Raw genomic sequence first — 22,061 nt, 5'->3', positions numbered from 1 at the left:
AGAGAAACCTTGTGATCGAAAACTATAGAAGTCTCATTTTTTGCCTAATCATCGTGAAACTTAGTCAATACATTGGCTTTATTGATTTCTCGGACAAGTTGGAAAATGGCTCAGATCGGTGTAACACACTTTTTAGCTTACCTGATTGCTCAGGTGAGGTTTTAGAATTGGTCTTTGTCCGCGGTCCGTTCGTCCACATTTGGTTTCTAAACACTCTAGCATTCACACTTCTCAAGCATTCTTTATGAATGTTGCTGAAAGATCTCAGTCAAGTTTGATAATGAGCAAAATCATATAATTAATGCCATAATTATTGCCCTTACATGTAGATTGTCCAAATTTTCGTTATAATATACAAAATCCTTGTAAACACTCTATAGGTCACAATTTTGTTTCAGATTTTATGAATCTTGGTCAAAATATTTATTTTTGTAAGCAAAGTTTGATGTTTGGTAAGGGGGGTCAATTCAAAATATAGGTCACCAGGTAAAATCTTACAAAAACAAAAACACTCCATACGCCAGAGTTTTGGTTCAATAATGATGAAACTTGACCAGGATGTTTCTCTGGAAATATCTAGGTCAAGTTTGACATTTGGTAAAGATTAAATGAACTGACTCCTCTCAGGTGAGGGAACTAGCGCCATCTTGGCCCTCTTGTATAATTATATTGGTTGTTGAAATAAATAAAAAGAAGCCACCACTTCTATAACCACTGTATTACATACACAACGCTTAAGTGATTGCTTTGGCTGTTACACAGATGAAGGTGTAAAGAGTGGCCCAGCAAGCAGCTATGTTCACTCGTTCTCCACAGGGGACCTGGTGTGGGGACAGATCAGGGGATTCCCCTCCTGGCCTGGAAAGCTGGTGGAAACAGACACCAAGCAAGGTCTTGTGGCTGATGAGGGAAAGGTACACTGTCGAAATGATGTAGGTGATACATGTATGTTTGTATCCCATCATTATACATACCTCAATGGATCCAGATAAATGCATTTACTGTCTGTAGAGCATGCATGAATTAGCTTGAGAGAGGATAGGATGTGTGAAAAATATTGGATACTTACCCTGGTAATTGTATTGGAATTATTACCCCAGGGCTCCCTCTGGCTCAAAATTTTCTGTAGCCAAATTTACCTTTTTTTGTCTTAATTCTTATTATTTTGGATATTTTATGGGTGATAATGCAGAAAACCTTGTAGCCAAATGAAATTTTTTGTAGCCAAATTTCCTTATTAGTAGCCATTGGCTAATTTGGCGAATGGCAGAGTAAGCCCTGATTACCCCTGCTGATGGTATATGAACATAGTTTTGGCGATGTTTGTCCATTGTAAGTCTTTCACCAATTTGTTATGGCTATATCTCATCAACTTTAAAAGATTTCAAATATGAAACTCAATTGGTTTATTGATGTCAATAAGGAGAAATACCATAACCCTACACTTTCTTAAATAAGGCTTATTGTCCTGTTTTTGCTTTTGTATGAAACATTTTGAAGGCTGTATCTCAAATAATATACAGGATTTTAACATGAAACTTTTTAGGTGTATAAAAATCAATGAGTTGATTTGCAGTTTATAAAAACAATAAACTAACCCTTTGTTATTTTACAGTTATTCCCCTTCTTAGCTCACCTGTGTACAATGTGCTCATGGTGAGCTTTTGTGATCCCCTGTTTGTCCATCGTGCGGTGTCAACATTTGCCTTGTTAACACTTTAGAGGCCACATTTGTTGTCCCTTTTTCATGAAACTTGGTCAGAAGATTTGTTCCAACGATATCTTGGACGACTTCAAAAATGTCTTCCGTTGGTTGAAAAATACGGCCACCAGGGAGCAGAGCAGTTTTCCTTATATGGCTATAGTAAAACCTTGTTAACACTAGAGGCCACATTTATTTCCGATCTTCAGGAAACTTTGTCAGAATATTTGTCTCAATGATATCTTGAATGACTTTTTAAAAAAATCTGGTTGTTTGAAAAACATGGCTGCTATGGGGGCACGACATTGTTCTTTTATGGCTTTAGTAAAACCTTGTTAACACTTTAGAAATCACATGTATTGTCCAATCTTCATGAAACTTGGTCAGAACATTTGTTTTAATGATATCTTGGTTGAGTTCGAAAATGTTGCTAGGAAGTGGGGCATTTTTCCTTATATGGCTATCATAAAACTATGTTAGCACTTTAAAAGTCACATTTATAGTCCAGTCTTTATTAAAATCGGTCAGAACATTTTTAGCTCACCTGAGCACAACGTGCTCATGGTGAGCTTTTGTGATCGCCTTTTGCCCGTCTTCCGTTGTGCGTTGTCCGTTGTGCGACGTCAACATTTGCCTTGTTCACTCTCTAGAGGCCACATTTATTGTCAAATCTTCATGAAATTTGGTCAGAAGATTGGTTCCAATGATATCTTGGATGAGTTCAAAAATGGTTATGTTTGCTTGAAAAACCTGGCTGCCAAGGGGCGGGCATTTTTCCTTATATGGCTATAGCAAAATCTTGTTAACACTGTAGAGGCCACATTTATTGTCCGATCCTCATGAAACTTGGTCAGAATATTCATCCCAATGATATCTTTGATGAGTTCGAAAATGATGTCGGTTGGTTGAAAAACATGACCGCCAGGGGGCGGGGCATTTTTCCTTATATGGCTATAGTAAAACCTTGTTAACACTCTAGAGGCCACATTTATTTTCCGATCTTTATGAAACTTGGTCAGAAGATTTGTCCCACTGATATCTTTAATGAGTTCAAAAATGGTAACCGTTGCTTGAAAAACATGGCTGCCAAGGGGCGGGGCATTTTTCCTTATATGGCTATAGTAAAATCTTGTTTACACTCTAGAGGCCACATTTATTGTCCAATCTTAATGAAACTTTGTCAGAAGATTCATCCCAATCATATCTTGGACGAGTTCGAAAATGATGCCGGTTGGTTGAAAAACATGACCGCCAGGGGGCGGGGCATTTTTCCTTATATGGCCATAGTAAAACCTTGTTAACACTCTAGAGGCCACATTTATTGTCCAATCTTGATGAAATATGGTCAGAAGATTTGTCTTAATGATATCTTGGATGAGTTTGAAAATGGTTACGTTTGCTTGAATAACATGGCCGCCAAGGGGCGGGGCATTTGTCCTTATATGGCTATATAAGGCTATAGTAAAATCTTGTTAACACTCTAGAGGCCACATTTATAGTCTGATCTTCATGAAACTCGGTCAGAAGATTCATCCCAATAATATCTTGGACGCATGGATCTTTTTTTTTTTCGGTTTTGTCGGTCCTAGACCGATTGAAAATCCCAAAGAGTTGGTCCGATTCTGTTTGCTAAAATTCCCATGTCATGAAATCGATTACGCAGTGCACATGCTAGCATACCCTAATTACATTCTTATCTCAATTAGGTGTGATAAACCATTCACTGCAGTCTCTAAACCGGTCAGTACCAGTCTATTGCACGTCAGCCGACTAGTATCAGCGTATGACACCAAACAACGAAGATTTGCGCGGTTTTGTATTAGTCAAGCGTGAATAACCAGTGTCAATATCAATCGATAATTTCACTGGCTTATACCTAGCACACGTATGGGTCCGTAATGTGTGCTCGTCCTCAATAAAATCGTTGACAGTTACTTCGGAGATTAAAACCTCGATGTTATCCTCATGGAAATTGTGCATTTCATGCATTTCAGTAAACTTTCATATAAACAAAGAAGAAAATCGGATATTCTGCAATAATTGTGGGCGGACCTTATACACTGAAAGCACGCGCTGTAACTAAACAAAACATGCCGATACATTTTCCACCAGCGTAATAATCCGGCAATAAATGAATGAAAGTTGCGGTTTTGATTGACAGGACAGTCGAAAGTTATTTTTATGGGCGGAACTTCACATAAAATAGTACACAAGAAAAATAATATACATTTATTCGACAACAAACTATAACGTACACAAATTGTTTTTCAACTATTTGGTTTTATTATTGCCAGTAGCCAACCTACGCACAGACATTTGTTAGATTCAATGCATGTGTGTAAGCTATTATCGAGTCGACAATGATTTAAAACATCGGTATAGACTTACACAGATTAATAATATTGACAACGATGAAAAGTCAGATAAAACAGTTACCGAAACAACAATGAAATAGCTAATGATTTTATCAATTGAGAAAACTCGTATGTTCCGTCTAAAAAAATGCTTAAGGCTATTTAACTTGTACATTATTATTCCCTCTTCATGAATGGCAAAATCAATGGTATATATTTTAACGTAATTTGTCATAATTTCGGATAAAAAATTTCGGACACTTTTTCCCCATTTAAATCCAGACCGATTGATGTTGCTGGAAAATATGATCCCTGCTTGGACGAGTTCAAAAATGATGCCGGTTGGTTGAAAAACATGGCCACCACAGGGGCGGGGCTATTTTCCTTATATGGCTTTAGTTAAACTTGTTAACACTCTAGAGGTGACATTTATTTTCCGATCATCATGAAACTTGGTCAGAATATTTGTCCCAATGATATCTTGGATGAGTTAAAAAAAATGGTTTTGGTTGCTTTAAAAACATGGCGTCCAGGGGCGGGGCATTTTTCCTTATATGGCTATAGTAAAACCTTGTTAACACTCTAGAGGCCACATTTATTGTCCAATCTTCATGAAATTTGGTCAGAAGATTTGTCTCAATGATATCTTTGATGAGTTCGAAAATAATTATGTTTGCTTGAAAAAAATGTCTTCCAAGGGGCGGGGCATTTTTCCTTATATGGCTATAGTAAAATCTTGTTAACACTCTAGAGGCCACATTTACTGTCCGATCTTCATGAAACTTGGTCAGAAGATTCATCCCGATAATATCTTGGATTAGTTCAAAAATGATGCCGGTTGGTTGAAAAACATGGCTGCCAGGGGGCGGGGCATTTTTCCTTATATGGCTATAGTAAAACCTTGTTAACACTCTAGAGGCCACATTTATTTTCCGATCTTCGTGAAACTTGGTCAGAAGATTTGTCCCAATAATATCTTGTTATCTCAGGTGTGCGACTTTGGGCCTTTCAGGCCCTCTTGTTTGGTATTAATATCTTGGATTAGTTCAAAAATGTTTCTGGTTTGTTCAAAGGCATGGACACCAGGGGTAGGGCATTTTTTATGTTTTTTAAGCATATAGTCGCCGCTTCGTCTGTCCGTGTGTGCGTCTGTCTGTCCGTCCGTGCACAATTTTTGTCCGGGCTATTTCTCAGCAACTAATGACCGGAATTCAATGAAACTTTATGCGAAGCTTCACTACCAAGAGATGTGCATATTATCAGCGGGTTCTGGTCGGATGATTTTTTCACAGAGTTATGGCCCTTTGAAATTTTCTATAAAAAAATTATTGTCCCCCCAACTACTGTGCCCTCAAGATGTTTCCTTTTATCTGAATATATAGTGCAATATTGTGACAAAAAAACACTTTGGGGAGCATCACCTGTCTCGGACGGTTTCTTGTCTTTATAAGGCTATAAAAAAACATTGTTAACACTCTGAATGTCACATTTATAGTTCAGTCTTCATGAATCTTGAACATTTATTCTAATGATATCATAGGCTGCAAAGAACAGGTCATTGAGTAACTTTTGGCCTTTCAGGCCCTCTTGTATATGCAAATAAGCTTTTTTTTAGTTCTTCACCCATCAATTAATATAATTGATGGGCGTATAAATTCAACAAATTTGATTGTTGATTTATAACCTTGTGTGAAGAAATACATTAAGTTTGCAGAAATTTAAATGGGAGGTTGCTTAACAGGTATTGTTTTTCATGGGTTAACTTGAAAATTAGAGCGAAATAGATTTCTCTAAGCTCTTTGAACAAAGCAAAGTTAGCTAACTGGGGGAAATATTTTTGCTCAAATTGCATGCTGGACAGACTCTTAAGTTGGGTGTTAACATTTAAGTATTCTCAAGAGAAGATAATATAATTAAGATGTCAAGAAGTCACGAGTATATCATGTTGGCTCAAATTCAATGTTACCACTTCAAGTTCAAACTAATCTCTGCCAGATATAGCTGCCTGTTGGATTGCATAGTTGACTTAGTTTTGTCCACATTTAATTGGATTTTTGAATCTCAAGACCATTTTTTTTAACAATAATACTCTCCACACAGCTGACATTCATTCTTGTTATCCCCCGCCATAGGCGGAGGGATATTGTTTTGGAGTTGTCCTTCTGTCTTTGGTGGATTTCATTGAAACTTGGTATGAGTATATATATGGATAAGAGGATCATGCATGCCAAATGTAGACCTGTTTACTTCTACGGATTCGCCGTAGTTACTACGGATTATTTGGCTAAACTACGCACTACGGATTTGTACTGAAAAACTACGGATCCATCGATCAAAATGGTAAAATTTCAGTTTTTTATCGTACTTTCGCTTATTTTCGGTCTTTGCGGGTAATTTATCAATCATAATCATTTTGGCGCTTTAGTGTTTTTCCCAGGAGGGCAAAGGGGCATGGCGCATTACTTTCAAAAAGGGCATTATAGCGCGCAGTTTAGGCAAAAAAGGGCAAAAACGTTCCCTGAATACCTGAATTACGGGGCAACATGTAATCGCATCTGAAGCAGTTGTGGAAAAAAATAACATATAAACAAGCACATTAAATGGTAATTGATGTATTTAACTGACTATGATTTATATTTACCTTGCAATGTACAGTTCCATGCTGTTTCAATAAACTGTACAGCACCACAAACATAATAAAGCAATATATGCACATGAATCTAATTATACACAGATCCACTAACATATAAATGAAACCATGTTTGTCTTATCCCATTTTCTAACAATAATCTTGCCAGATGTTTAAAATAACATTGCCAGTAAATTGATCGCTAACAATATGCAAACACTCGTTTCCGTGATATACATCCACCAAGTAGATTACAAATAAATATATAATGTTGTTGCTATCTAAAACATTTTTATGCATCGTTGATTATCACAGACATTTCATTAATTCCTTCTTAATGTATATTCTCCATCGTTAATTCGATCGTTTATGACTTTATTTGCCATTTTTGCCGAGTCGCATTTTAATTCTGTATAGTCCGCCTTGTTGTTCAAATGTCAAATGATGTAAGCGACAGGTGCGCATGGCAACGTTAAATCGTATACGCGATTGGCATTTTGTTAAATTAGTATACGTCTCAGTAATTATTCCAATAATTAGATCTAATTATCTTAAAGACAAACGCGATAAAGAATAAATTTGTTTGTGTTTTTAAATGTAATTATGCGTAAAAATATATGTTTTGATATAACTGAATAATGCATGCAATGCACAATTGCCATGAGCATAACATCGAGTTTTTCATCAAAAGTCTCCGAAGTAAGTGCACTTGGTATAACATAGCCTCTGGCATTATCTATTGATACTGACACGGGGTTATTCACGCATGACTTATTCACAGCTTTGGAGCAGCCTTCCTATAAATCGAGCACTGTAATAGATTAAATCTGCTCAAATAATATAGTCGATTAGACGTTGACATCTTTCGAGTAAATCAAGCACAGTCGGAGCGTCACAGACAATCAAGGACGCTAATTTTGCGGACCAAGTTAGATCGTAAGGCAATAAAGATGTTATCGATAAGGGCGCGTGGCGAAATTTGCCTTTGAAAAGAAGGGCGCGTGGCGAAATTTGCATTTGAAAAGGGCAGCATGGCGATCCAGGAGGGCGGTGTGGCTTTTCGCCACGCTAAAATGGACTGGGAAAAACACTAGGCGCTTGCGTAGTAAGAAATGTTAAAATTCAAGCCTCCCGGGGAACGAGTGCTGATCGAGCTTGTCGAGTCGTCTCCGAACAACAACTGACTTGCGTATTGGTTCGCAAATTTAGCCGAATATATATATTGCTATCCAGTATACACATCTCTCTCTCTATTGCGGCGAATACCGACGATAGTCGATGCATCGGGATTGAGCACGCCTGCTTTTACACACGTCCAAGATGGTGGCAAGCAGACGAGAAATTGCGATTAACGGCGAAAATAATAAATACCATTCAAATTAACAACGGATATCATATGGTCATTAGGGAATGATGTAATGCGTGTGTGAATTCACGCAAAATACTACGTTTGAGATAAGAATAAAATATTTATCAGAAATATGCACCGTGAATGTGCGTCACGGAAACAAGTGTTGGAAAAAATTGTAGTTCAGTCTACTCACAAAGTAAAAGCATTTATTATAATGAGTATCGTTCGCAAAAGGAAAGAGACAAACATGATTTGATTTATATGTTAGTGGATCTATGTATACTCAGATTCATATGCATATTCTGCTTTATTATGTTTGTTACGCTGAACAGTTTAATGAAATAGCATTGAACTGAGGTTGTCAAGTGCAAGATATTGAAAGGTAAACAAATAAAATATATTATTTTAACTCCATTTAATACATTATTAACACAACAAGAACAGTAAAGGGTGTTTGTCAATATTTGTTTATGTTTTCCCCTTATATTTAATTTAAAAAAATAATGAATTAAATTATTAGCTACTCTTAAAGAGCTTATGATCAAATGGTGTATTTGAGAATCTATAGATTATTGTAAATTTAATATGCATGTGGATGGACATTAATTAAATATTGACTTCATTGTAAGAAGACATTAAAGCAGCACTTTATGATATAAAAATGCTGTCAAACATGCACTTAAAAACAATTTTAATTCTGTTACTTATAATCATAGTTATAATGCTTAATGTTTCCCAATTTCATGGTTTATCGCGCTATTTTTTCCAATTTCATGGTTTATCGTGCCATTTTTCCCAATCCAAATGGCAAACGCTGTAACAAATATAAGCAAATAAAATCACTTAACAGATTTAATTATTAGCAAGTAAATTCATCTAATACTTTATGTACCGTTAAACTGATATGTGACCCAGTCATGGTGTTTTAATGCTCAAAATAATTGAAAAGGTTAAACTGACAACAGCCCAAAACTACTGAGAGATGGCCTCTATACTACTGAGAAGCAATTGGTAGGGTAAACAGGTCTGCAAATGGCATTGTACACCATCTGTTAATAACAGAGTTATGGCACTTTGTATCTTAAAAAAATGCTTTTTAGCTGAGTGTCAAATATAACACTTGTGTCCAGAAGCATATTGGCGCGGCATATCAATTCAACGAATTTGCTTGTTACTAATGGTAATTCAGTGTTTTTTTGGATGAAATATTCGGCGTTATTCGGCCCCATTTTCTCATCTTTAGAGTATATATTTTTCCCCCAATAATTTTTTAAATTCCCCTCTCGGAAGTGTTATTCAATTTTAATCAATACCTCATTTAAATACATCTTTTGTTACGAATTTACTACAATTTTCCTGAACTGCATCCGCGCGTTTACTTTATTTTAGCCTTTACCGCAAACCATACGTAGTTCACTATCACGACTCGCTTTACGACATCTACCGCAAACCATACGTATTCCAACGTGTCGCACAACAACAAAAGCTATCGTTAAAAAATTGACAAATCTGTTTTAACTTAAAAATAAATTGATATTCTTTTCAAACAAGTACAACTAAAAAGTCAGTCTTCTTCAAATGCCGGCAGTGAAACGCCAGAAATGTCCGGTCAAGAGAGTGTTGAAAGATATTTTTAGTTTGCTCAGCCTGCTTTGCACCCCACAGAGAAACAGGCTTGGGTAAGCTACACTGGAGTCCCTGATCAGACTTTGTTTGCACACAGAGAGACTTGGTGAAAAGGAGGTCACCAGAATAATTGATAAATTCGCTGAAAAGCCCAGAAATGTTGAACTTTGAACATGAACATAACATGTTTATAAATAAAAGAGTTTGAATTATGTTTTTCTACCTCTGTATGGTGAAAAACTTGATTTTGTACTGTTACTAGCTAAGCATAGAAATTTCCCCCCTTTTCCCCCTTTACGTGCGAATTCCCCCCCCCCCCACCCCTCAGGGGACCCGACCCCCTTCCCCCAAAACTGAAAAAAAATACTGTAATTGGTTGATAAGATTTTGCCATTATTCTTTCATATTTTAAAAAGTTGAAGCATAATTTATTTCTTCTTGCATTGCTTGTGCAGCTGCTTGTGAAGTGGTTTGGTGACAACACGGTCACAAGGGTGGAGCCAGACAAACTGAAGACCTTGTCAGAGGGATTGGAGGCCCACCACAGGGCTAGGAAAAAACACAGAAGGTCTGTAGTTTAAACCTATTTATTTTAGCTTATTTGCATCAAAAGCCTAATGCTTATTGAAACGCTCTCTAGTCCGTTTCCTGGGTAGAACCAGTACTTTGTGTCTTTGATGGAGATCTAAGTACGCCCCCACAGTGAGGATTGAACCCGGTCCTCCTTTTCACTAGGGGAACACCATAACCACTACGCCACTGCAGAAGTTAAGGTCAGTAGGGAATAGGTGGAACTTACAGACTTTAATCATGTTTAGATCAAAATTATAGGTATAATAAAATTTGCTTCTGTCCATTCGTTGTATTTGTGAGGCGTACCAACTAAAAAATATAACAGCAGTAGTGATAAACCTTTAAAAGTATTTTCATCATTATGTGAACTTGCAGACCTGGGTATGTTAAGCATATTAAGCAGTGTTGTGGCCAATTTGTTACCAATAAATAACATTTGACAGTATTGAATGAGTATCACTCATATCATAATAAGAATGGCTGCTAAAGTGATGAAACAATACAAACTCATACTGGTTAATCAGAATTTGAACCTGTGCACCCAGATACTTTGGGGGCAGTTTATCCGATAAAATTATGGCCCTTTGTTAGAAAAGAAAAAAAGGAAGTGTTACACATAACTTGAAATACATTTGCTAGATTTGATGACACTTTATATTCATATTTATCAGCAAGTGAATTTGTAAACTTTGTTTTTAGCTCACCTGATTGCTCAGGTGAGCTTTTGTGACTGGTCTTTGTCCGTCGTAAGTCCGTCCGTTAACATTTTTTCGTAAACACTCTAGAGGCCACATTTATTGTCCGATCTTCATGAAACTTGGTCAGAAGCTCCGTCCCAATGAAATCTCAGTCAAGTTCGAAACTGGGTCGTGCGGGGTCAAAAACTAGGTCACTAGGTCAAAAAAAACAAAAAAACTTGTAAACACTGTAGAAGTCACATTTCATGCCCAATCTTCATGCAACTTTGTCAAAATGTTTGTCTTAATGATATGTTGGTTGAGTTTTAAAGTGGTTCCGGTCCGTTGAAAAACATGGCCTCCTGTTGGCGGGGCAGTTTTCCTTATTTGGCTATAGAGATACCTTGTAAACACTCTGGAAGTCACAATTTTTGCCCAATCATCATGAAAGTTGGTCAAAACATTGGTTTTATTGATTTCTCGGACGAGTTCGAAATGGTCCAGATCGGTGAAAAAACATGGCCGCTAGTGGGCGGGGCATTTTTCTCTATATGTATATGGTGAAAACATGTCAACACTCTAGAAGACACATTTTTGGCCCAATTTTCATGAAATTTTGTCAGAACTTTTGTTTTCTAGATACATGAGTTAAGTTTGAAAATGGTTCCGGTCTGTTGAAAAACATGGTTGCCAGGGGGACAGGGTAGTTTTCCTTATATTTATATAGTAAAAAGGCTTGTTAAACAATCATGAGTTAAGGTCATGTAACATGCGAGACAACTCTTCTAAATATTGCATTTAAGTTTACAGTAGTTACTCCCCTTTGATTATTAATGTTTTCATAATAATACAGTGTAGATTTGTATATCATTTATGTGTTAATTGTTATTGGAGGTTGGATGTTTTTTTAGCTCACCTGATTGCTCAGGGGAGCTTTTGTGACTGGTCTTTGTCCGTCCGTCCGTCCATCCACATTTGTTTGTAAATACTCTAGAGGCCACATTTATTGTCCGATCTTCATGAAACTTGGTCAGAAGATTTGTCCCAATGATATCTCGATCAAGTTAGAAACTGGGTCATGCTGGGTCAAAAACTAGGTCACAAGGTCAAAAAAAAGAAAAAGCTTGTAAACACTGTAGAAGTCACGTTAAATACCCAATCTTCATGTAACTTTGTCTAAATGTCTGTCTTAATGATATGTTGGTTGAGTTCAAAAGTGGTTCCGGTCTGTTGAAAAACATGGCTGCCAGTGGGCGGGGCAGTTTTCCTTATATGGCTATAGAAAAACCTTGTAAACACTCTAGAAGTCACAATTTTGGTCCAATCATCATGAAAGTTAATCAAAACATTGGTTTTATTGATATGTCGGACGAGTTTGAAAATGGTCCAGATCGGTGAAAAAACATGGCCGCTAGTGGGCGGGGCATTTTTCTCTATATGTATACAGTCAATCTTGTGCTTGTGACCACTTGAATTAAGCGACTTTTGTCTTATGCTACCACTTTAAATCCCGCCCGAGCGTTTTACCTATATTTTCATATTGTATTAAGCGGTTTTTGTCTTAAGCGACCAGTGACCGCTGATTTTAGTGTATTTTGATGCCCGAGTCTTGAATTAAGCGACCGCTTTAAGGTAAAAGTGGTAAATCTGTTGACAGTTCAGGGACAAATCAGTGTTGATTGTTTATATAAGCCGATAACATGAACGATGACACCTTTGTTGTGATTTCACACCAGCCATTTTCCTTTGTCTCGATGACCGGTTCTGACCGGTGTTAATGATGACTGTGTATCAATTTTTGGTGTCGAATAATACAGTGAGGTATTGCCAACAGTCTACGGGGTTAAAGAGTTTACCATCTGGGACGTTAAGTGACACAATTGATCACCGATTGTATTGCAGAAATCGCAGACGCGACAAACATTTTCAGTGTTCCCGAGAGGTGTAAAAAATAAACTATTAATCGGTAACATGTCGCAAAATCTGTTCATTAAAAAATGTAATTGTTATTATGCTTATTAGTTTGTGTTAGCAAATTTTCCAATCAGGCGTGTTTATTTAGTTTTCAATCAAGGTGTTTTTTTTATTTCCCTATGTACCATAATCGAGTCAGATATATATAAGCTTACATGCAGAAATTAAAATGTCAAAACGGAAAGTATTAACGTTAAATGAGAAAATTCGGGTATTGGAAGTGTCGAAGAGTAAAAGTGCACGTAAATTTAATCGCGAATGAGTTTGGAGTCGGAAAAACCCAATCTCTGTGCAAACCATTTACATTGTATTTAGAATTAGAGAAAACAAATACAACTTATTTTAAGTAAAAAAAATGTTTTATTCATTTTATTTATTTATTTATTTTTAATTATGAGCTATTGTCATCACCTTGGCGTAGGCGTCTGCATTGGCATCCGGTTAAGTTTTGCGTTTAGGTCCACTTTTCTCAGAAAGTATCAATGCTATTGCATTCAAACTTGGTACACTTACTTAGTATCATGAGGGGACTGGGCAGACAAAGTTAGATAACTCTGGTGTGCATTTTGACAGAATTATGTGCCCTTTTTATACTTAGAAAATTGAAAATTTTGGTTAAGTTTTGTGTTTAGGTCCATTTTATTCCTTAAGTATCAAAGCTATTGCTTTCATACTTGCAACACTTACTATCTATCATAAGGGGACTGTGCAGGCAAAGTTATGTAACTCTGACTGACATTTTGACAGAATTATGTGCCCTTTTTATACTTAGAAAATTGAAAATTTTGTTTAGTTCTGTGTTTAGGTCCACTTTATTCCTACAGTATCAAAGCTATTGCTTTCATACTTGCAACACTTATTAACTATCATAAGGGGACTGTGCAGGCAAAGTTATGTAACTCTGACTGGCATTTGGACGGAATTATGGGCCCTTTATACTTAGAAAATTGAAAACTTGGTTAAGTTTTGTGTTTTGGTCCACTTTACCCCTAAAGTATCATAGATATTGCTTTCATACTTGGAACACTCACAAACTATCATTAGGGTACAGTAAAAGGACAAGTTGCATAACTCTGGTTGTCATTTTTACGGAATTATGGCCCTTTTTTGACTTAGTAACTTTGAATACATGTGTATATGGTTAAATTTTGTGTTTCGATCCACTTTACTTCTAAAGTATCAAGGCTATTGCTTTCAAACTTCAAATACTTTCATGCTATCATGAGGTTACTGTACCTGGCAAGTTGAATTTTACCTTGACCTTTGAATGACCTTGACTCTTAAGGTCAAATTATTAAATTTTGCTAAAATTGCCATAACTTCTTTATTTATGATTAGATTTGATTGATACTTTGACAAAACTACTCTTACCTGACATACACCAATAGACTCCACCCAAACCCTCCCCCGTGCCCTCTCCCCCCCCCCCCCCTTTTTTTTATTTTTTTTTTTTTTTTTTTTTTTTTTAAGATCATCTCACAAATGACCACCACACCCTCAAACTATACCCCCCCCCCCCACCTCCACCAAATTTTTTTTTTTTTTTTAAAGTTAAAAAACACAAATATTTATTCTTATTATTTTATTTTTGAAATACCGTCCGACCATCGCACCCAAGAATCCCTTCTCCCCCCCCCCCCCCCCCCCCCCCCGATTTTTTTGTTTTTGTTTTGTTTTGCTTTTTTTTCCGCATTTTTGGAAGATAATGTAATAAATGTCCACACCCCCACACTTGTGATTTAAAATCTTGTTTATATTTAGATATATTTTGATTACAAAAGCAGAAATCGCTGTGTCAAAAAGAGATAATCGGATATCTGGATTTAAAATCAAAGGTCCGCATTCATCAAAAATGGCCTTTTATTTTATTTAAAGACCATTTTATTAAGAGACCACTTTTGGTTACTCCTTTTAGTGGTCTCTAAATACAAGATTGACTGTATAGTGAAAACATGTGAACACTCTAGCAATCACATTCATTTTTTACCCAATTTTCATGAAATTTGATCAGAACATTTGTTTTCTTGATACGAGAGTTGAGTTGGAAAATGGTTCCGGTCAGTTGAATAACATGGCTGCCGGGGGGGGGGGGCAGTTTTCTTATATTTATATAGTAAAAAAAGCTTGTGAACACTCTAGAAGTCACATTTTTTGCCCAATCATCATGAAACTTGGTGAAAAGGTTCTTTTATATATATCTCAGATGAGTTTGCAAATAGTCCTGATGGGTCAATAAACATGGCTGCCAGGGGGGTGGGGCAGTTTTCTTGGACAAGTTGGAAAATGGCTCAGATCGGTGAAACACACTTTAGCTCACCTGATTGCTCAGGTGAGGTTTTAGGATTGGTCTTTGTCCACTGTCCGTCCGTTGTCCGTCCGTCCACATTTGGTTTGTAAACACTCTAGCATTCACATTTCTCAAGCATTCTTTATCAAAGTTGCTGAAAGATCTCAGTCAAGTTTGATGATAGGTCACCATTTCAAATCTTACAAAAACAAAAACACTCTCTACGCCAGAGTTTTGGTTCAATAATGATGAAACTTGACCAGGATGTTTGTCTGGTCAATATCCAGGTCGAGTTTGACATTAGGTAAAGATTGAATGAACCGACTTCTCTCAGGTGAGCAAACTAGGGCCATCTTGGCCCTCTTGTTTTTTTCTACCTAACATTTTCAGACACAAGTAGATATGGGAACATTCATGTCAAGTTGCTGCAAAGGTTTAACATTTTTTTTATGTCCCCCACTATAGTAGTGGGGGACATATTGTTTTTGCCCTGTCTGTTGGTTGGTTGGTCTGTTGGTTTGCGCCAACTTTAACATTTGCAATAACTTTTGCAATATTGAAGATAGCAACTTCATATTTAGCATGCAAATGTATCTCATGGACCTGCACATTTTGAGTGGTGAAAGGTCAAGGTCATCCTTTAAGGTCACAGGTCAAATATATGGGTCAAAATCGCTCATTTAATGTACACTTTGGCAATATTTCAATATTCAACTTGATATTTAGCCTGCTGTCTCATGGAGCTGCACATTTTGAGTGGTGAAAGGTCAAGGTCATCCTTTAAGGTCAGAGGTCAAATATATGTGGCCAAAATCGCTCATTTTATGAGTACGTTTGCAATATTGAAGATAGCAACTTGATATTTGGCATGCATGTGTATCTCATGGAGCTGCACATTTTGAGTGGTGAAAGGTCAAGGTCATCCTTCAATGTCAAATATATGGGTCAAAATTGCTCATGTAATGTCACTTCTGCAATATTGAAGCTAGCAATTTTATATTTGACATGCATGTGTATCTCATGGAGCTGCACATTTTGAGTGGTGAAGGGTCAAGGTCATCCTTCAAGGTCAAACGTCATACACGGGGACATAGTGTTTCACAAACACATCTTGTAACTTTTGTTTCAAACCTGTAAATGGGTCCAGTCTTTCATATTGCTGCCATAGTTGTGTGACTACCTCAGAAAGGCCTAATGTTTGGTGTGTATTCACCGTTTTGTATGCCCCCAGCATCAACAGAAGCCCGAAAACATATAAAAAGAATTTGCCTGTCCCTTTGATCATTTGTTCTGAGGTAAGCGAAAAATAGCACATTATATAAAATCAATAATGCTTCCTTTAAAGATTTGATACTTAAGTTGATGACGTCTTTGAACACTATCCACACACTCATATCACTTGACCTTATTTTTACCTTTTACAATGACCCAGTTTTACACTTACAGATGTCCAAATTTCTTGGTTCACCCAAAATGACGCATTTAGTCTTACATCAGTACCACTCTCATGTGTTCGAACACTATCAACACACCCACATCTCCTGACCTTATTTTGACCTTGATATTGACCTATATTTGGTCTTAGATTATTCAAATAGACTAACATATCAGTACTGACAAGGCTGCCAACTGAGGGGCAGGGAGCATATTTGTTTATTGAAAGCAGCAGTATGGTGTTTTTTCCCATTTCTAGATTCCATTCAAATTAATGTTGCTGCAATGTGATGGTTACAGGGGTCGCAAGATGAACAGCAACTTAGAGCAGGCTATCCAGCAAGCCATGGCTGAACTGGACCGACAGACCAATGAGCACACTAGTGACTCTCCCCTGCAGACACTGGGCCAGTGAGCGCACTAGTGACTCTCCCCTGCAGACACCGGCCATCAGCAGACCTGTCAAGGTCAATAAGTAGCTTTAAAGTTCAAGGTCAACCTTGGTTTGCAATGCATAGCTATAGTAACGTTGTCTAGTTATAAGAGTGAGTGTGATCAGTTGAAGAAATGTTTTCAGCTTGTATTTTTTCCATAGAAATTTCTCTGAATATTGTCGTTATTTGTCTTTTCTGATTTATAACTTTACCATTTTGTTTTTAAATGATTCCATCTCAATTTTATGTTTTAATGTTAAAATTTAACGTGTTTTGCAAGCCTACCCGCATAAAGAGATGTTTTCATTCCACAATGTAGTTGCTGTCAGTCATAGATAGAATTATATATTTGCTATTTCCGTTTGCACAAGTGTGATTGTTTCTTGTCGTTATAAATTGGCAATGCTTGCTTACCTACCAGATAATCAGTTCATTCAATAAATGGCATTTTTGTCCGCTACCGGTTTCACCGGAGGGGACTTATGGTTTGCGCTCTGTCTGTCTGTCTGTCAGTCAGTCACACTTTCTGGAGCCTGCGATAACTTAATTATAATATATAAAATATATAAAATTACAAAAAAATATATATAAACAAATTAAAAGTTCTTCATATATTTTTATGAAACTTGAAACATGGATAGATGGCAATATGGACATTATGCAGGTCATTTCATTTTGTTCCTACGTAAAAAAATTCTGGTTGCTATGGCAACAATTATATATATATATAAATCTGACAATGGTGGAATTTCTGACAATGGTGGAGCCGGTAGGGGACAAATATTGCTTGGCAATAGTCTTGTTGAAAATGTATTGTAATATTAAAATTGTTGAAAAAATGTAACCATATATACTCAATAGTTGTAGTATTTGCTATTATATCCTCATACACATCTTGATAACAAATATTGCCTCTGGCTAAGAAACGTCCCTGAATACCACAATATTACACCGCTATATCCTGCATTCTGGTTGTATGAGGCCTAGAGGTTGTGTAAGTCTTAACCCTTTACCACTTAGAGATATATTTTGATGCATTTGTAGTCCCTTACAAAGTTATATTTAATTTAAGACCTTTCTTAGTGGATTCAAGTTTTCAAGGCTTCATTTCCAAACCTTAGATACTGATGAGCAGCAAACAGCATAAAACCTGAACAGACTGCGAGTTACTCACAGGCAGTTCTGGTTTTATGCTGTTTGCAAAAGCCATTTTCACTTGGCTTCTTATTGGGGAAAGGGTTAAATTAATGGCATGAAACACCCACATAAATTAGTCTGTGAGCTGCACATTTTGCATTTAGTGTAGAAATATAAACGTTGTAGCAGTTATTTGTCAAATCCTTAACATGGATGGGGTAAGTTCCAAATCAATGTTAACATGAAGTTCGTCATGCTATAACCAGTCTTTACAAGTTGTTTATCAATAATTGTGTAGTTGAAGTGAGGAGAGTGTAAACATACAACCTTTAATTTGACATTAAGTAACTAAATGTGAAAAAGACTTAACTTACAGTCAAATATTGGTTCAGATGTTTGTTACATGGTGTATTTGTATATATTATGATGTGCTATTATAGCTGTATATTGTTAAGTGTTATTGTTGATAACGTGCCATACCCAGATTTTTATATTATATATTTGTTAATAATTTTTATCTCTATTTGGTGTTTTTTTCTTTGTCTACACAAGTACTTTCTCTATCTCAGCAACCAAGATTGTTCAAAATATTTTTTATTGTTTAATTGTGATTCTGATTATCATATGCACTACATTTGTTGTTTACTTATATAATTATGTATTGAAGTATGAATGCCGATCATACATGATTTCAAATTGAATATTATTTTGTGGTATATTTATGTGCTAAATATATTGTATACGAAATAGTTGATATAAATGCTGAACAGATAATATAAGGAGTGGTGTTTTTAAATGACATTTACAATGTGTTTCACTGTTATAGCTACTGGCCTTTAGCAAACAGTTCATTCATAATGCTAAATTATGTTTTCATGCCCCCCTTCAAACAAGGTAGCATGTACCAGTGGCACTGTACATTCGTACGTCTGTCTGTGGGGATGCTTTTATTAGATAACTTCCCACTGATGGCTATCATCTCTAAGACTTATTCACATGAGCCAATGAATCAATTCTGGTAAGCTTCCAGAACATTTGTGGCAGATGAATCTTAATTGTGTGTTATAGTGTTGTGTTATTGTTACATGAATCTCCATGCTGTGGGTGGGAGTTCATAGAATGCATTTAGAGTTTTGATGATATGGCATTTGTGTTAGTGTTATTACATACAGTTTTTCTTTTTAATAACAAAACCATTGCAGGTGTGTGACATTTTAATTTTTAGTTTACTTGATTGTTTTGTTGAAGTTTGTGCAATAGTATGTACATGAAAAGAAGAAAGAAGTGAAGATCTGTGTTTTCACATTGTTGTATTTGAGCATTTCAGGAGCTTCAAATATATGGCTTGTTGTTTATATTTGTATTGTGACACATGGCTTGTTAAATCATGTTTTAATGTATTTCATAATGATATATATCTTTGCAAACAAAACAGTATGATGAATAAGTGCAACTTCATAGTTAAAATCAATATCATGACATCCTGTTATAATATAGGTGAATAAGAAAAACATTGAAGGATAGTGCAAATAAAAAATAATACATTTTCAGACTTATTTACAGTTTTGTGAAATCAAATCTTATTGTTAAAAAAACTAAGTATGGTTTCAGCCTAATTTAAATAAAAGAAGTCGTTTGTGATTATCATGAAGCATTTATTACTTTTAGGAATTTTAGTGTAAATAAATAAGAATTTTAACATATTGTCTTTAAATAATGTTACTTGCAACAGGTAAATAGTTATCTACAAATTGTTCATGTTAACCTTGCTGTAATTTCCAGTTGAATGGCATTTCCCGGTGAATAAACATGTTTTGTATAAGATTGTAAAAAAAGGGTGAACACCTAGTGAGAAAATATGTTATTGTTTTGTTGTGTTGTTGATATTAAACAATGTTTTATATACAGATAGTGCTGTCTGTAGTAATATGTGTGCTGTTTTTATATGTTAATTTGTTTATTCGTTTTTCTGTTTCATATCTTAAACCTGTATTTGTTTATTTGTTGACCACTGCATTGAACTGTTGTGTTTTGATGTATTCATTTTAAACACATATGGGTAGATATTTGGTTGTGAGAGATGAGTATTAGAAAATGGCAGAAAAGTATATCAAACTGGATGACTGCTATCAATTGAAGTCACATGATGTACGGTTCAAAACCCATTGATTTGCGTAGAGATTTCTCATACACTGTGTTCTGATCTGTAATTACAACAAATTTCCCCAGTCAACACATATGAACAATGTGTAGATGATGAGTAAAATGACGGTGTTTATTGAAGTCAGACTGAGAAACACCTTAATATTTCAATTGAGTTTGGTTTAAGTATTTCACTTTAATTGTAATTATTAACCTGCCAGTGTGAAATTCAGATTTTATTTTTGAACAAATAATAAGCAAGGTCTCTGACAGTAACTATTGTATCAGTAAAGTTATTACCGTCAAAGCTTCAACCTAAATTACCCTTTGTAAATTGTATTACTATTTGTAGATGAATAAATATCTAATTAACGTTTCTTTTAGAGTGGCTACTGCCCAGTCCATATACCGGTAAACGTACTCCCAGAGCCTTTGATAATTTTTGCTATGGCGACTCAGCAACCCTTTGGGTTATAAAGCTGAGAGTTGAATTATTGCAATTAGCTACTGTCTTGCATGCTGTACATCTCCTGTAGGAAGAATTCACAAAAATCACAAACACCTGAAGAAAGTTATTACACTAATTTTTCCACAAATAAAAAAACTCCATATTATAATGATTTATTTTTTATTTAATTCAAATGTCGGGTGTGGTTATTTGAGTTTTACATGCTTTTATTTGTATCGATATGTAAAGAACGCACAAGAGTTTTATTTTAAATATGCTATTTGGAAATTCCTATAAAATATACATGTATTAAATACTTTATCCGATCGGTAACATGTTTTCTATAAATGTACTCGAGAACTCAGATGCAAGTTTTTCTGTTTGTGCCATACATTCGCTCTGCTTCTTCTACCTTGTTATTCTCTGTCAAACTGTTCTATAATTAATTGCATCTTGCGAAAATAGGTCTTATTCCGTACGCGACCAGCTTAGCTACAGGACAGCATGCACAATCGCGCATTCTGGTCAGGAGCTATTCTTTCACTTATGAGACCACGAAATTTGCGTGACATTTGAGCGGACAGCGTAGCTCCTGACCAGACTGCGAGGATATGCATTCGGTTTACAACCCTTTTTCGCATGACGCGTTTCAAATAATCCGTGACATTTAATCTTTGTGTATGTGTTTCCTTTTGCTTTTAACTATTTACGGATTTGTGGAATAAAAACGAAACCACTGTTTATGTGTTTGAGCCTTTATTTGTAATTACCATAGATTGATAAGGTGAGTGTATTACACGCTCCCACTTGTGCGATATGTATAAACAAGTATGGTGAATAGCCCTATGGCCACAGATAGCTATCATATACGTGCAGCAAAGCACGCCTATACACCAACGCAGAGTTATTGACAGGGGGCGGGGACGATGTTGAGAGTATTTCGACTTGCACAATTATACTGTCAAAATAAACACGCAAGCAAAGAAACGAAAAGAAAAAGTAAACAGGTACAGTATATATCACAGTCACACATATGTTTTCATCACAAACGCGTTAATACTAATGCTGTCTGTGATATATAAATATTGTCCCATCATTTTATTATAATTTTTAGATATTTCACTCGTTATTTACAAGGTGTGTCTCAAATATACATATTTGTAAATTATCTCGTAGCTTAAAATCATGTTTTTATGTAATAAATATCACTTATGGAACAACAATTTGTGTGGGTTCACACCCGGCATTATTATGTTTGGGCTATGTACTAACTCGTCGGGTTCACACCCGGCA

General features: G+C 35.9%; 1 protein-coding gene across 2 annotated transcripts in view; it reads left to right on the top strand.

Moving 5' to 3' along the window:
• LOC127859870 (uncharacterized) overlaps positions 1 to 21,507 on the top strand; it is a 56,193-nt gene extending 34,686 nt beyond the window's left edge. For both annotated transcript variants that reach the window (XM_052397444.1, XM_052397445.1), the window contains exons 9-11: positions 763 to 914; positions 10,118 to 10,230; positions 16,908 to 21,507. In XM_052397444.1, the coding sequence (XP_052253404.1) occupies positions 763 to 914; positions 10,118 to 10,230; positions 16,908 to 17,022 (380 nt within the window). In that variant the 3' untranslated portion in view covers positions 17,023 to 21,507. The remainder of the gene's footprint in view (positions 1 to 762; positions 915 to 10,117; positions 10,231 to 16,907) is intronic.
• The last annotated feature ends 554 nt before the right edge of the window (positions 21,508 to 22,061 follow it).

This window comes from Dreissena polymorpha, chromosome 15, assembly GCF_020536995.1.
Source record: "Dreissena polymorpha isolate Duluth1 chromosome 15, UMN_Dpol_1.0, whole genome shotgun sequence".
NCBI lineage: Eukaryota > Metazoa > Mollusca > Bivalvia > Myida > Dreissenidae > Dreissena > Dreissena polymorpha.
Note: the sequence above shows the minus strand (reverse complement) of the source record. Positions and strands in the feature narration are given on the sequence as shown.